The sequence below is a fragment of the Sprattus sprattus genome (genome assembly GCF_963457725.1).
Source record: "Sprattus sprattus genome assembly, chromosome: 14".
Taxonomy (NCBI): Eukaryota; Metazoa; Chordata; class Actinopteri; order Clupeiformes; family Clupeidae; genus Sprattus; species Sprattus sprattus.
This window is the reverse complement of record NC_137912.1, coordinates 3,279,928-3,291,807: the sequence shown is the minus strand read 5'-3', so window position 1 is coordinate 3,291,807 and position 11,880 is coordinate 3,279,928. Positions and strand designations below refer to the sequence as shown.

The 11,880-nt window shown below is 41.5% G+C and overlaps 1 protein-coding gene and 1 gene segment (V, D, J or C); one reads left to right on the top strand and one right to left on the bottom strand.

Moving 5' to 3' along the window:
- Positions 1 to 752: 752 nt before the first annotated feature.
- LOC308375069 (angiopoietin-4-like) lies at positions 753 to 4,113 on the bottom strand. 2 transcript variants are annotated; one of them, XM_080851110.1, is made up of 7 exons: positions 4,005 to 4,113; positions 3,302 to 3,376; positions 3,130 to 3,157; positions 2,913 to 3,004; positions 2,440 to 2,557; positions 1,491 to 1,676; positions 753 to 1,243 (listed from the first exon to the last, which is right to left on the bottom strand). In XM_080851110.1, exons 1-7 carry the CDS (start codon positions 4,005 to 4,007, stop codon positions 945 to 947), a joined length of 801 nt encoding a protein of 266 aa, XP_080707236.1. In that variant the 5' UTR covers positions 4,008 to 4,113; the 3' UTR covers positions 753 to 944. The 2 variants fall into 2 exon arrangements, with proteins under 2 accessions (XP_080707236.1, XP_080707237.1); XM_080851111.1 differs by having other exon boundaries at positions 3,897 to 4,072.
- Positions 4,114 to 8,888: 4,775 nt separating this feature from the next.
- LOC308375270 (Ig lambda chain C region-like) lies at positions 8,889 to 11,446 on the top strand. The segment is given in 2 exons: positions 8,889 to 8,919; positions 11,145 to 11,446.
- The last annotated feature ends 434 nt before the right edge of the window (positions 11,447 to 11,880 follow it).

The window sequence follows — 11,880 nt, the reverse complement described above, 5'->3', positions numbered from 1 at the left end:
TGGGGTAGAATAAGTGTATGCTATTATGGTGTAAATAAGTACGTGTAGGCCGATGGTTTCTACAAGTAGATCGGGTGGAGAGACTACAGCAGCATTACACAACTAGATAACCATAGCAACAAGTAAACACAACATTAGCTGCAAAGTTTAATTTCTCAAAATTAGCTTATTAATAAAAGGCAGTCTTTGGTGCGGTCAATAAACAGGTTTGTTTTTTAAAATTACATAAAATACTGTAATGTGGTTTATATACTGTGCGGTTAAAGTAACTATATGCAACAATTTGACACTTTTTGAGGTATGGTTTTATAGGCAACTAGCTTTGGTACCATCCTCAAATTTTGATAGTCATGTAAAGGATAGATAAACACCTGTGTCTTTCCCACTAGCTATCCAGGATATTCCCTATGCAGTTCTGTGTTTTCCGGGCTGGAAAACCCTGCAAAAATGGATGAAAAGCTTTCACAGCATGATATTGCCAGCTATACTGCCAAAAGACACCAGTTAAAGTGTTGGCTAGCTTATATCAGTGTCAACTGGACTGTTGATGGTGTTTGCAAGGGTTTTGCATGCCTAGGTAGTTAGCTTGCTAGTTTTGGACAGAACACCTTATTGCTGCTTTAATAGTTGGGAAAACAAGGAAATCAAATGAAGGAAACTTTGGCTGTAAAGTTTAATTCATGCAGTAAAGCATACAGTAAACATAATGACAATACATTCCATAGATCCCCTTTTAATACTGGCATTTCAATCCCTCATCCATTAGCAGTGTTTCACAGCCACCTCTGAGCTTTAAATGGTACCTTATGTTCTGATTATCCTAAATGAAACTATTGAAGCAAGCACAGGAATCCTTAATGGACCAAAACCATCTTTTTTAAAGGACAAAACCCTTTCAGTTTGGCCACAGAGCTTCCATAGTGAGGCCAATAGATGAGGGGCCCTCACATGGACTTCACCATCATTCGGGTGGCTTGTAGGGAGTATGGGGCCGGGCCTTTCCAGGTGGCCCAGTGCACCCCATTCCCCCAGCCTATGTTGTCGCCCGCTGGGTGCCAGTCCCCGTGGAGGCTGGCGGAGCCGCAGCCGCTGAACCACCAGCCGCCCCCCTCTGATGACGCGCAGTCGTTTGTAGCGATGTCCCCAAAGATGCACGGGGAGCAGCCATCATTGTCTCGGTCCACTGTGCTGAATCCAAAGCCATTCTGGTCAATGCCTCTGTATTTTCCGCGTATAGCATCGCCTGGTCAGTACGAGGAACACAGAGGAGGACGGGGATGAGGAGAATACAGAGGTGGCAGGTTATCAAAGCAACTATACTTCATAGAGTGTGTAGGTATAGTGGCTACTCTTTCTGTGTGCCTAACAGAGAAGACGTTCAGATTAATTTTGAATTATTGCAGTAAGAAACCAGAACAAGGCAGCTTCATAAATCTACATGAAACATTAAATATTTTGTGTAACTTATATCTTCAATAGTGTTAACATACCTGCAGTGCCTTTGTAAGTTCCAACACTGATATTGTAGGCCGCTTGCTCATCACCAATTCTAAAATGGCTGTACTCTGCAGAAGCAGATCCCCCTTCAAAGTCCCACAGGTCTACTCTGAGGACGGACGTCTGATCACTGCTCATGGTGAGAGCCCACACGCTGTCCAGGCCCAGCCAGTGGTCCTCTGAAATGACAGCCAGTGAAATCAGTAAGGCTAGCGCACACTTGATGGGTTTAAATGTTTTTTGTTTTTTTTATGGGAATGATGAGCATACACAAAATATCAAAATAAATAACGTATATATTTTCTGTAATATTGTATTACTTACAAATGGTACTTTTAGGTGGTATGTGATTTTGTTGTGAACTATTTCTCTTTTATAGCCAGATGGACAGAAAACTGTTGCCAGTAATTGGACTGTTGCCTCTCTGCAGCCTTACTGACCAGACAAATCCACATCCACATCTACTTTAAGTTTTGAGTCATAGCCTATTTTTAAGTTAGTAAGCCCAAACAAGCGGTGCTTAAAAGAAGAAAGAAAGTCGGGACTGCTAAACTGACGAAATTAGATTACTTTCCCCCCCCCCATCCTTCATTGAATGGCTATATTATCCGTAGAAATCAGCAGAGTAAGGAATTGTACTGTAATCTGTGTTTGTGATGGCCGCTGTGCTATTGAGGATCAATGATGACAATGATCATTGTTTGTAAGTGTAGGCACGCTACAGATAACATGTTGGTTAGTGTAGGTACGCTTAAGATAAGATGTTTGATGGTAAAAAAAAAAAAAAGAATGTAGAAAAGAATATGTGCACCGGGGCTAATCACAAATAAGTTCTGCTTCTGATAAGCCAATAAAGTGTCTGCTGAAATAGGGTGAGCTGTTTAACATTAACTCTGCAAATTACATTGTTAGGCTAGCAAGAGAGCTGTCCGAGGACCTTACTTTCGAGGTATCCAAAGCCATGTTTGTACTCCGCCCACTTTCTGTTGAAGGACACTTCCCTCCCAATACGTCTCTGGAATACTGTCCAGCCCCCATCTTCCAGCATCTCACAGTACACCTGTGGAAAGGAAACATTATTTCTCTCAGTCCTTTTCCATTATATTCCCTCTTTTGACCAAACAAAAACAGATCATACAACTGCTCATCCTCCTCCACAACTGAGATAACTGAGGAGAAAACTCTTAACAACACTCTGATGACCTGAAGATACTGTTTCATTGTGTGTAATACGAAAGTTAAGTGTCCCTTTCATTGAAATGACAGGAATGTATATTCATTGGGAATTGGCTGTTATACCATATTTATCCTACATCATTATGATGGTGCCATCGGTTTTGAGTAAAAGTATATGTGCAATATGTCCGCCTGTAAATGTAATAATTACTGACAAAATTGTTTACATGCAGAAGTACCTTGAAGGGTTTCTGAGCTCCTTTTGGCTGTATGAGGTAAAGGCCAGTTTGAGCATTTGGGCTGGAAGCTTTGATTGCCGTACAGTCCTGACCTGAAAATAAGGAGTGGAGGAGCAGATTCAAATGTTAACATTTTTCGAGGGCGAAAAAAAACTTAGTTATTTAACTTAGTCACTTTTTTTGCTCTTTATAATCAGGCAAATGTTTGTGGCAATACCTTGAGAAGTCGGTGCATGTTGGTGCATCTGAAAGTTGATAACAAAACAATTTTGGTTATAATGTGATAAAAGATAAAACTTATGTCATTCTAAATACTAAATTATAATTCTAAAACTAATATTGATAAGACCTATGTTATTCTCTGGGTAACATGTTCAGTATAGCCTTACCCTATGTGGATATGTCTGGTCAGAAAGGCTGCAGAGAAGCAACAGTCCAATTACTGGAAACAGTTTTCTGTCCATCTGGTTACAAAAGGAAAATAGTTCACAACAAGCGAATCAATCGCCTACCACTTTAATGTACCATATGTATTTACACACACACCTTGTTGATGACCAGTACTTCACTTCTCAGTAGCACTTGACATTTAGCTAATATTAACTCTAGCACTAACATTTAAAGTAGCTAACAAGCTGGTCATTTCACCTTATTTCTGGCACATCAGGGCAAGGACAGTTTGTGTATTGCATAAAAACACTTAAGCAACCTATTGCATCAAGGGTTAATGACTCTTTTTTATAATAGAAAACATGTTGACTTTACACATAAATACTTTGCTTGATACTATGTTGACACTTTGGATCTGTTGACATGACCATAGGGTACATTGCTAATCATACAAACAAGGAATATTAAGCTAATTCGTATCTTACATGTAAAACACAACATTAACTAAGTTTCTTGTTTCAAAGTTGAATCTGTCCACTGTCCTTTTGCACACACGAAAGACAGTCCAAAGACCCAGCTTTTATAGTGCCTTACCCCTGAAGTTATCCAGTTCCAGTTCCAAAACAAAGTATTAGCATTCCAAGTAGACAGTATTCAGGAAATGGCTGAAACTTCAGCAGATAAACAAAAGTATGTGCGTACCATGTGGAGCTATGTTTGTTCAAAGGTTACAAAACAGATTCCACTGCTGTTCAGTGAACACCTCGTTCTTCTTCTTTATCCTGTCTAGTTAGCAGGGCTCAACTTTCCAGGCCTGTTTCTAGAAACATCCAAAGCACAAAATAAAATACACACCCACATACACCTTGTGTGCCAGTGAAAACGTGGGTGGGGCTTAATTACCTCATCCAATACAAGTGAGCCTTTTATCTGCTGGACTCTCTGGCTAATCTGCAGATTTAGGCTGACATGGAGTTATGTCACTGTAAGGCAGCAATGGATTTGTGATGGAAAATCACAGATGTCAGGAATGGACCTTTTGGAATGGATAATGGTTTCAGTTCTCCAGGTGTGTTTGTTAATTAAAACATGGATAGCAGAGACCTGATAATTCTTGTCTCTGTGAGAGTGCAAAGGTATCTCTCTTTCATCATCATCATCATCATCATCATCATCTTTATTTATTCGGGGAGAATTGACTGAGCACAGGGCTCTTTTGCAGCAATGCCCTGACTGAGGCTACATAATACAGATGAACAATAATAAACAAACCATAACAAAACAAAACAGACAAAATAAATAAACAAAACACATTAAACAACTCAGAAATTAAGTATAAAAAAAAATAACATAAAGTAAAAAAATTAAATAATCAGAGAATCATTCAAAACAACAGCATTGAGGCACATGCTTAGCATCTAATAGGCTCAATTGAGGGGGTCCACCCCAACATTGGGTGAGAACGCCCTCCATTTGGTTTTTAATGTGTAATTTGCATCTTGAGAAACCCCCTATCTATTGAGGGGTAATTATTAGGCCAGCTGGAGAAATCAATGGGTACTTAAGGGGAAGATTCATGTTCTCTAAGTGTTTTTATGTTTCATCTGGTGTTTTAAGACTTATATTATTCACTTTAGACTTATTAGATTTGTAAACTGTAGTTGTCACTTGTACCTGACGTAATACATTATTAATTCTGACTCACTATGACCTCTTCTAAAATTCTTAGCTGAAATCGCAGTGAAATCAGATAAATCACTGTCACACACACACACTAAGAAGCCAGGTGCTGACCTCTGAACCTTGTATTTGTTACCTAATCAAGTCACCAACCAACAGCCACTCATGAAACCTGCACTGATAAACATACAGGCCTAAAGAGCTGATGAGGGCCCACCTACATTAAACCATGACAAAGGCCTTTAGGATTCAGTTTCACCTAACATGAATGGAACCGTTGCCTCAGGGCCTCGGGGCCAGGCCACTTTGGTGTGACCGCCGCCTACGTCTAGCCTTTTATTGGGGCCACTTGTGGCGGGGCGTAGAAGACTTCTGCAGACGGTGTGACTTATACACTCACGGAAAGGCCCAACAGGTCGGTCAGATGCCCAGCTGCAGCAGCATCTAGTGGGGGCCCCCATGGAGAGAGTGGCTGTAGATGTGATGGGCCAACTAAGCACCAACAAGGGGAATGTCTACATCCTCTCTGCGATAGACTACTTCACAAAGTGGCCAGAGGCCTATGCCCTCCCAAACCAGGAGGCAGAGACTGTGGCAGATGCCCTGCTGGGAGGCATACTCGGCCGGTTTGGGATGCTTGAGACACTTCACAGTGACCAGGGGGGACATTTTGAGTCCCAGGTATTCGCTACCAAGTGCAGCCGCCTGGGCATACAAAAGAACACGTACCACCCCGTTACGGCCTCAAAGTGACGGCCTCATAGAGAGGCTCCACCGCACACTGGGTCAGCAGCTGGCCATACTGACATCGGAGCATCAGCGAGACGGGATGAGCATCTACCACTGGTGCTCATGGCGTGCCGGTCTGAAGCCAGGAGTCGACTCATGTTCCCCAGCACTCCTCATGCTAGGGAGGAAGCTCCGCATGCGTCACAACGACAGATCATATTAGATTTCCGGTTTCAATCATACACATTTATATATATATATTTGCCTATGGTTTCCTTCATGGAAGACAGAGAAGACCGAAACATGACCGTTTATTTACGGAAACATGACCGTTTATTTAAAAACGAGAGAGATGGTGTCACTATGGACTACAAATATGAGCCACTCAGGCCTGGCAATGCAAATAGAAGTTTCCCCCACAGAGAGCTCTGTTTCCTGGGTTACACCTACAGCCAGAAACTGCACTGAGACAGCTGTGCTCAGTTACACTGCTTTACTTTCACTCAGGACAACTCAGGTATTCTGTGACATGGTATTGCACGACGAGGCTCTAAACTATATTTAGCTTTATTCACACATGAAGGTACCATCAGACCATCACCAACAAATCGTTTTTTATGAACAGACACAGAGACAGACTCACACACACTCAAACAAATTAGCACCGTGCCCTCTTCAAGCTAGCAGCATCCCCTACTGGTGGAGAATGTTACTGATATTTGCTGAACATGAGGACACACTGCTACTCTCTCTCATAGAGATACAAACATATTTAATCATCATGGGGATCAAGAAATGGTAGCTAATTTAATTAACAATCATGTAAATGGCATTTTAATTAAATAATGTAATCCTAACAAATAGTTTTTTTATGATTGAAGCCATATTTACACATTTACAGCACACACACAATTAAACATACAAACAGAGTATTCAAATTCACATATGGCTTTCCCTCTTCATTTCTTAATTATTATGGTCCTACACCCCAAAGTGAGTCTGACAGCCATGAAGCTTAAATAAATAGGTCCAGTTTAACTCGCTTTGCATGAGTGGCCACAGTTCTAGTCTTAAGCCATGTGAGAGCTGTCCATGGTGACAGAGCAGTGGTGTGTAATATGATGATACTACTGTAATAATCATGACTGGAAGAACACAGAAACACTTTTGTCAGATGTGGATCTTCTAAATTCCAACAGTGAACTGACTTAACAATAATTCAACAATAATTAATTTATTACGAAGTGTAACGTTTACACTGTGTTTGACATGCCTGGTTTAAGTGACACTAGTAGCTTTGTATGAAATAATTCTGCTTCATCATTTCTAACCACTAAGAGATCAATGGACACATAATATCTGAATGTTAACACAGCAGTCTGTTTCACTCAGGAAGATCATTTACATACAGTAGATGTGTCAGTTTGCATGAGTGGTCACAGTTCTAGTCTTGGGGGGATTATTTATAGCCCTGTGAGTTCACCACTTCATGGGTAAGAGCTGATTCTCATAGTGGAGAACTCAACAATGACTTTCATCTTCATGTTCCTCTGGACACTTGTCCTCTGCTTTCAGAGTAAGCTTCTTTTTTATAATTCATACTATTTAAAAAAATTGAAATACGTATGTAAAGTGAAATATTTCTCTGAATTTTTCCTGTTTTCTGAACAGAGTCATATGGACAGGTCACTATGACTCAGACTCCTGCAGTGAAAGCTGTTCAACAGGGAGGATCAGTCACTCTCAACTGTAAAACCAGCAGTGATGTGTATGGTGCAAATCGATTAGCCTGGTACCAACGGAAACATGGAGCAGCTTCTAAACTCCTGATCTATCATGCCACAACACTTCAGTCTGGGACTCCATCCAGATTCAGTGGCAGTGGAACTGGCAGTGACTTCACTCTGACCATCAGTAATGTCCAGGCTGAGGATGCAGGAGTTTACTATTGTCAGACTGAACATGAGATAAGCAGTATCTGGTTGTTCACACAGTGATAAAGCGTCGTACAAAAACCTCCCCCAGTCAGGCTCCACATGACTGCACTCTGCTGCTGGAGCTCACTGCAGTGGAGAGCAGAGAACAGACGTGGGGGGGCTGATTGCTGGATATAATAAAAATAATAATCAGTCAGGTAACTGATGACTGCACTACTGCTGCAGATGGAGAGGAGAAAACAACAGAGGGAAAAGGAACAGAGAGGAAAGGAGAGGAAAGGAGAGGTCTACATCCATTTTAGAATATTATGTGTCAGAAAATGACATGAGAAGTGCCAACTGAATGACAGCATCCTGCTTGTGGATACACCTCTGTCATCCACATGAGAACCCCTGCCCATCACATGCACTCACTATCTGGTCCTACTGAGGTCCACTTAAAGGAAATCTATGTAATGCAGTGCAGTCTATTCAGAGTCGTAAGAGGAGATTAACAGAACCGTCTCACAACAGAACTATGAGCAGCAAAGGTAATGTGGGGGAGGTATGGTCATTCACATGAGAGCCCCTGCACATCGCATGGAGTAAAACCTCCTAGTTTGTGGAAAACCTTCAGATTTTCTGTGTTTTCATCTCTGACGCTGGACTGGGGTCATGGCCCAGAAGGCCTCAGTTTGGCCCTGGAGTAACAGAAGCAGAATACCAGGGCTAATCACTGGAGTTTATGCCAGAGGGAAAGCCTTGGGCTGGCCCGAAAGAGGCCATCAGTGTCCCTACTGGTCTGGCACTGAGTGTTGAGGTATTTGAGTTTAAGACGACTGATTACCTGAGAAAACGTATTGGATCAGTTCATTTAAGCCATGACTGCCATGCCAAGGTTACACTGTTACAGGACTCTGGAGTTCTTCCCAGCTGCAGCAATGCAGTCATGTGCAGTCGTAAGGCAAAATTCACTCTGACAGTGATTAAATCCAGAAGGTGGACATGGATCTCTGGTGTTTGGCCAGGAGGTCAAAGAGACAGCCATCACACAGGGACACCCAACCTGTGCAAGCATTAACACTGAATATACACTAAAGCTCCAGTTAATCTTTAACTGTTATTGATCTGGGTACAACATTAAACTTGTTCTCCAAACTGACACAAATACTAAAGTTACCAATACACCTATCCTTGGGAATATCCCAAACCTGTCTTCCAGATAAGGAGACAGAATCTCCATAATGACCATAGCAGGAAGATGGAGAAGGAGACAGGCCCAGTGTCCTCTGGTAAAGTGGATTGTGTAACAGTCAGGTAGAGGACTGAACAGTGTGTAGTAGGATGAGTGCACCAGGGGAGATGGATGAGAACAAGGGGACCTCAGATGATGAGCAGAACTGGATTGGACATGACCCTGGCATAATCTCCTTTCTACTGTATTTGAGAGCAACCTCCAGGATCAATTAAATGCAGCAGTTTGAGTATGACAGAAATAATACAAATCGCTTTATTGATCTGCTAAAATCATTATAACATGGTATAAACACATTACTTCCTATAGAGATGAACCATACTTATTTCACTAGTGTAATCATACAATAAGCACCCCTGGACTAGACCTGTGATGTAAACCTGGAGCCAGTTAACATTTCAATCTGTGCACCTGACTCCATTGTTGGGAATAACGCTTTCAAACCGGTCTACCACTGAAGGGAGAATCGCCATACTGAAAAATATCTTCTTTTTAATGATTACATTTTATGAGATTGAATGTCGTTTGGGCAAACTTAGCCTATTTATGCTGGTTTGGATTTATAAAATGTAAAACAAATGAAATGCATTCTTGTACTGGAGCAAATTAAAGTTTTAGACCCCAAATGTAACAGTAACTGTATTGCTGTCAGTCAGAGTCTCTGGAGAGGTTTTTGTACAGCGTCTCTATGAGCCTCTACCACTGTAGTGGACTTTCGGTGGCGGCACAAGACTTGATGTTGGAAGTAAGTAATATCATCTTTGGTCCTGTACAATATATGTCTCCATCGTAACGCTTTGGTTAGTTTGCCTTTATTATATCATTTGGTTTTGAAATTAACATACGTTTCAATGGTGTGCTTATTTATGTGCAGATAAGTCATACACTTGACTGGTTTGGTAATGAAACAAAATAGGCGAATCATGTCATTTTGTGCATGTTTTATTCGTTATGACGAATATGATCGGTGGCATAGTTTAGCTGAGCCAATTTTGCCTTGGATATCAAAAATTAAAGCTATCTTACTAGTGCGCATCAGAGGAGGGTTTTTTGTACGGCCACGGATAGCGTTTGTATCACTGTGGTACCCGTTTGGAGTCGGCAGTAGACTTGACGTTGGAAGTAAGTACACGGTCATACATTTGGATTATTCTGTCAGTAAATCTGTATGTGTTACTAAAGTCCTAATATATTGTGCTATGAGCAGAGCAGTTTAGGATGGTGTAGAACGTGTGCTTTGATCTGTGTGGTCGTACAGCCTACTTACTTTTTTTTGTAAATTGTGTGTATTCACTAATTTTTCACCCTAATAATCCGTTTAAATATTAGACATCCCTTGCATGTGTTTTCGGAAAATAGGAAGAAAGATATTTCATGCTTGTAACTTTCTTGTTAGTGGTAGTTAGTTAGTAGTTGAAGTCTGTCATTTCCTATTTAATGTAGCCTCTGTGCTTTGACCGTAACTGTACGTTTTACTTGGAATTGCTGACTGTGCGTGTGTATTTGGAAAATTGGTGGTAAGAAGATATGAACTGCCCTACAGGGTTTATACCTTCGTGTTACGCTGGTGGTAATCTAGGTGCTGCGGGTATGAAAGTGGGTAATCCGTTAGACCGACACCGACCTAAAACTCTGAAATGTGTCATGATGTTGCACTGAAACATTTCTCCACAATATTCCCACCATATAGCTATAGCATTTGCGCAGATATGTCTGTCTTTGCGACGTGTTTTCAGGGTAATAGGTATGGTATTTGCGCAGATACATGTCTGTCTATGCGAAGTCTTTTTAGGCTACTCTCTCTAATCAAGGAGCTTGTCGGTAGCATGTTGTCAGTAGCTTCTTCCAGACTGTTTAAAAACGTTATCGCTTGTTACGGTTGTGATGTTCTTCTTATGTGTGGTGCTAATAACCAGACCGAGTATTAAAGAAAGATGATATGAAAGAGGCAATTATACAACTGTACTGTTCACTCGTGGGGTCTGCCTTATTATGCACACCTTTAGGGGTCATGCCATACGTCACTTTTGTGATAGGCCTAATGTTATATCTCATCAACATTACAACAGTGTATCTGTAATTTACCCTCATATTGCCTCTGTTATATCACATTAAAAGTGGTGGCAACATGTTTCAGCAGATGACCGCGTTTATGTGCTGCAGACACCAGTCACAAACTCATTGTTGTTAACATTCATTGAACCATCATATTGCAGACGACCTTCTTTATTCCTTCTTGTACCTCTTTGCTTTATTTCTCAGATGACACCACTCCCAAACTCACAGTCCTGCCACCCCTGCACACCAGCGGGAGTTCAGCCACGTTGATGTGCCTGGCTAACGGAGGCTTCCCGTCCGACTGGACGCTGAGCTGGAAGGTAGCAGGGAGCAGCAGGAGCGGGGAGACCAGTCGCTTGGGCCCACAGAAGGACGGCCTGTACAGCTGGAGCAACACCCTGACCCTCCCTCTCCAGGAGTGGACCCAGGGGGTCTCAGTGACCTGCGAGGCAAAGCAGGGCTGCCACACTGTCACTGAGATTCTGAAGAAATCAGACTGCTCCTAGGGTCCCCTTTCAAATGTCTGTCATTAGCCTGATTGAAAGTGTATTAGATAAAGACTCTTCATCTCTGTTCTCTCTCTTATTTCTGTTAGTGTGCAGCACTGAGTCACTGTCTTTCCATCCCTTTCCACCTCTTTTACAGCATTTGGGAATCTAAAGTGCTTGTTACTTTGACCCTTTCATGTGTTTTGACCATTTATTAATAAAAGCGTTTGATTGAATTAATCAGAAACTTGATTTTGTATTTTTTGTGTCTTCAGTTTCAGGTTTATTTCCAGATTGATGAATGTTGCACCCAATGAAGACAGTTAAAGTCACTTTGTAATTTGATTTCCCTTTGTCATACAACCATAGAGGGTTTATTATGTAGCCAGTAAAAACAATAACAGGACCATCATGATGCCTTCATGAGATAATTTAGTCTAAAAGCAAAAGTG

What these genes read in the sequence shown, in the direction of transcription:
- LOC308375069 (XM_080851110.1), bottom strand. An exon ending in ACCAGACATATCCACATAGG is followed by an intron (nt 3,158 to 3,301) that starts GTAAGGCTATAC and finishes ATCAACTTTCAG; the next exon opens with ATGCACCAACATGCACCGAC. An exon ending in TGGCTTTGGATACCTCGAAA is followed by an intron (nt 1,677 to 2,439) that starts GTAAGGTCCTCG and finishes CTGTCATTTCAG; the next exon opens with AGGACCACTGGCTGGGCCTG.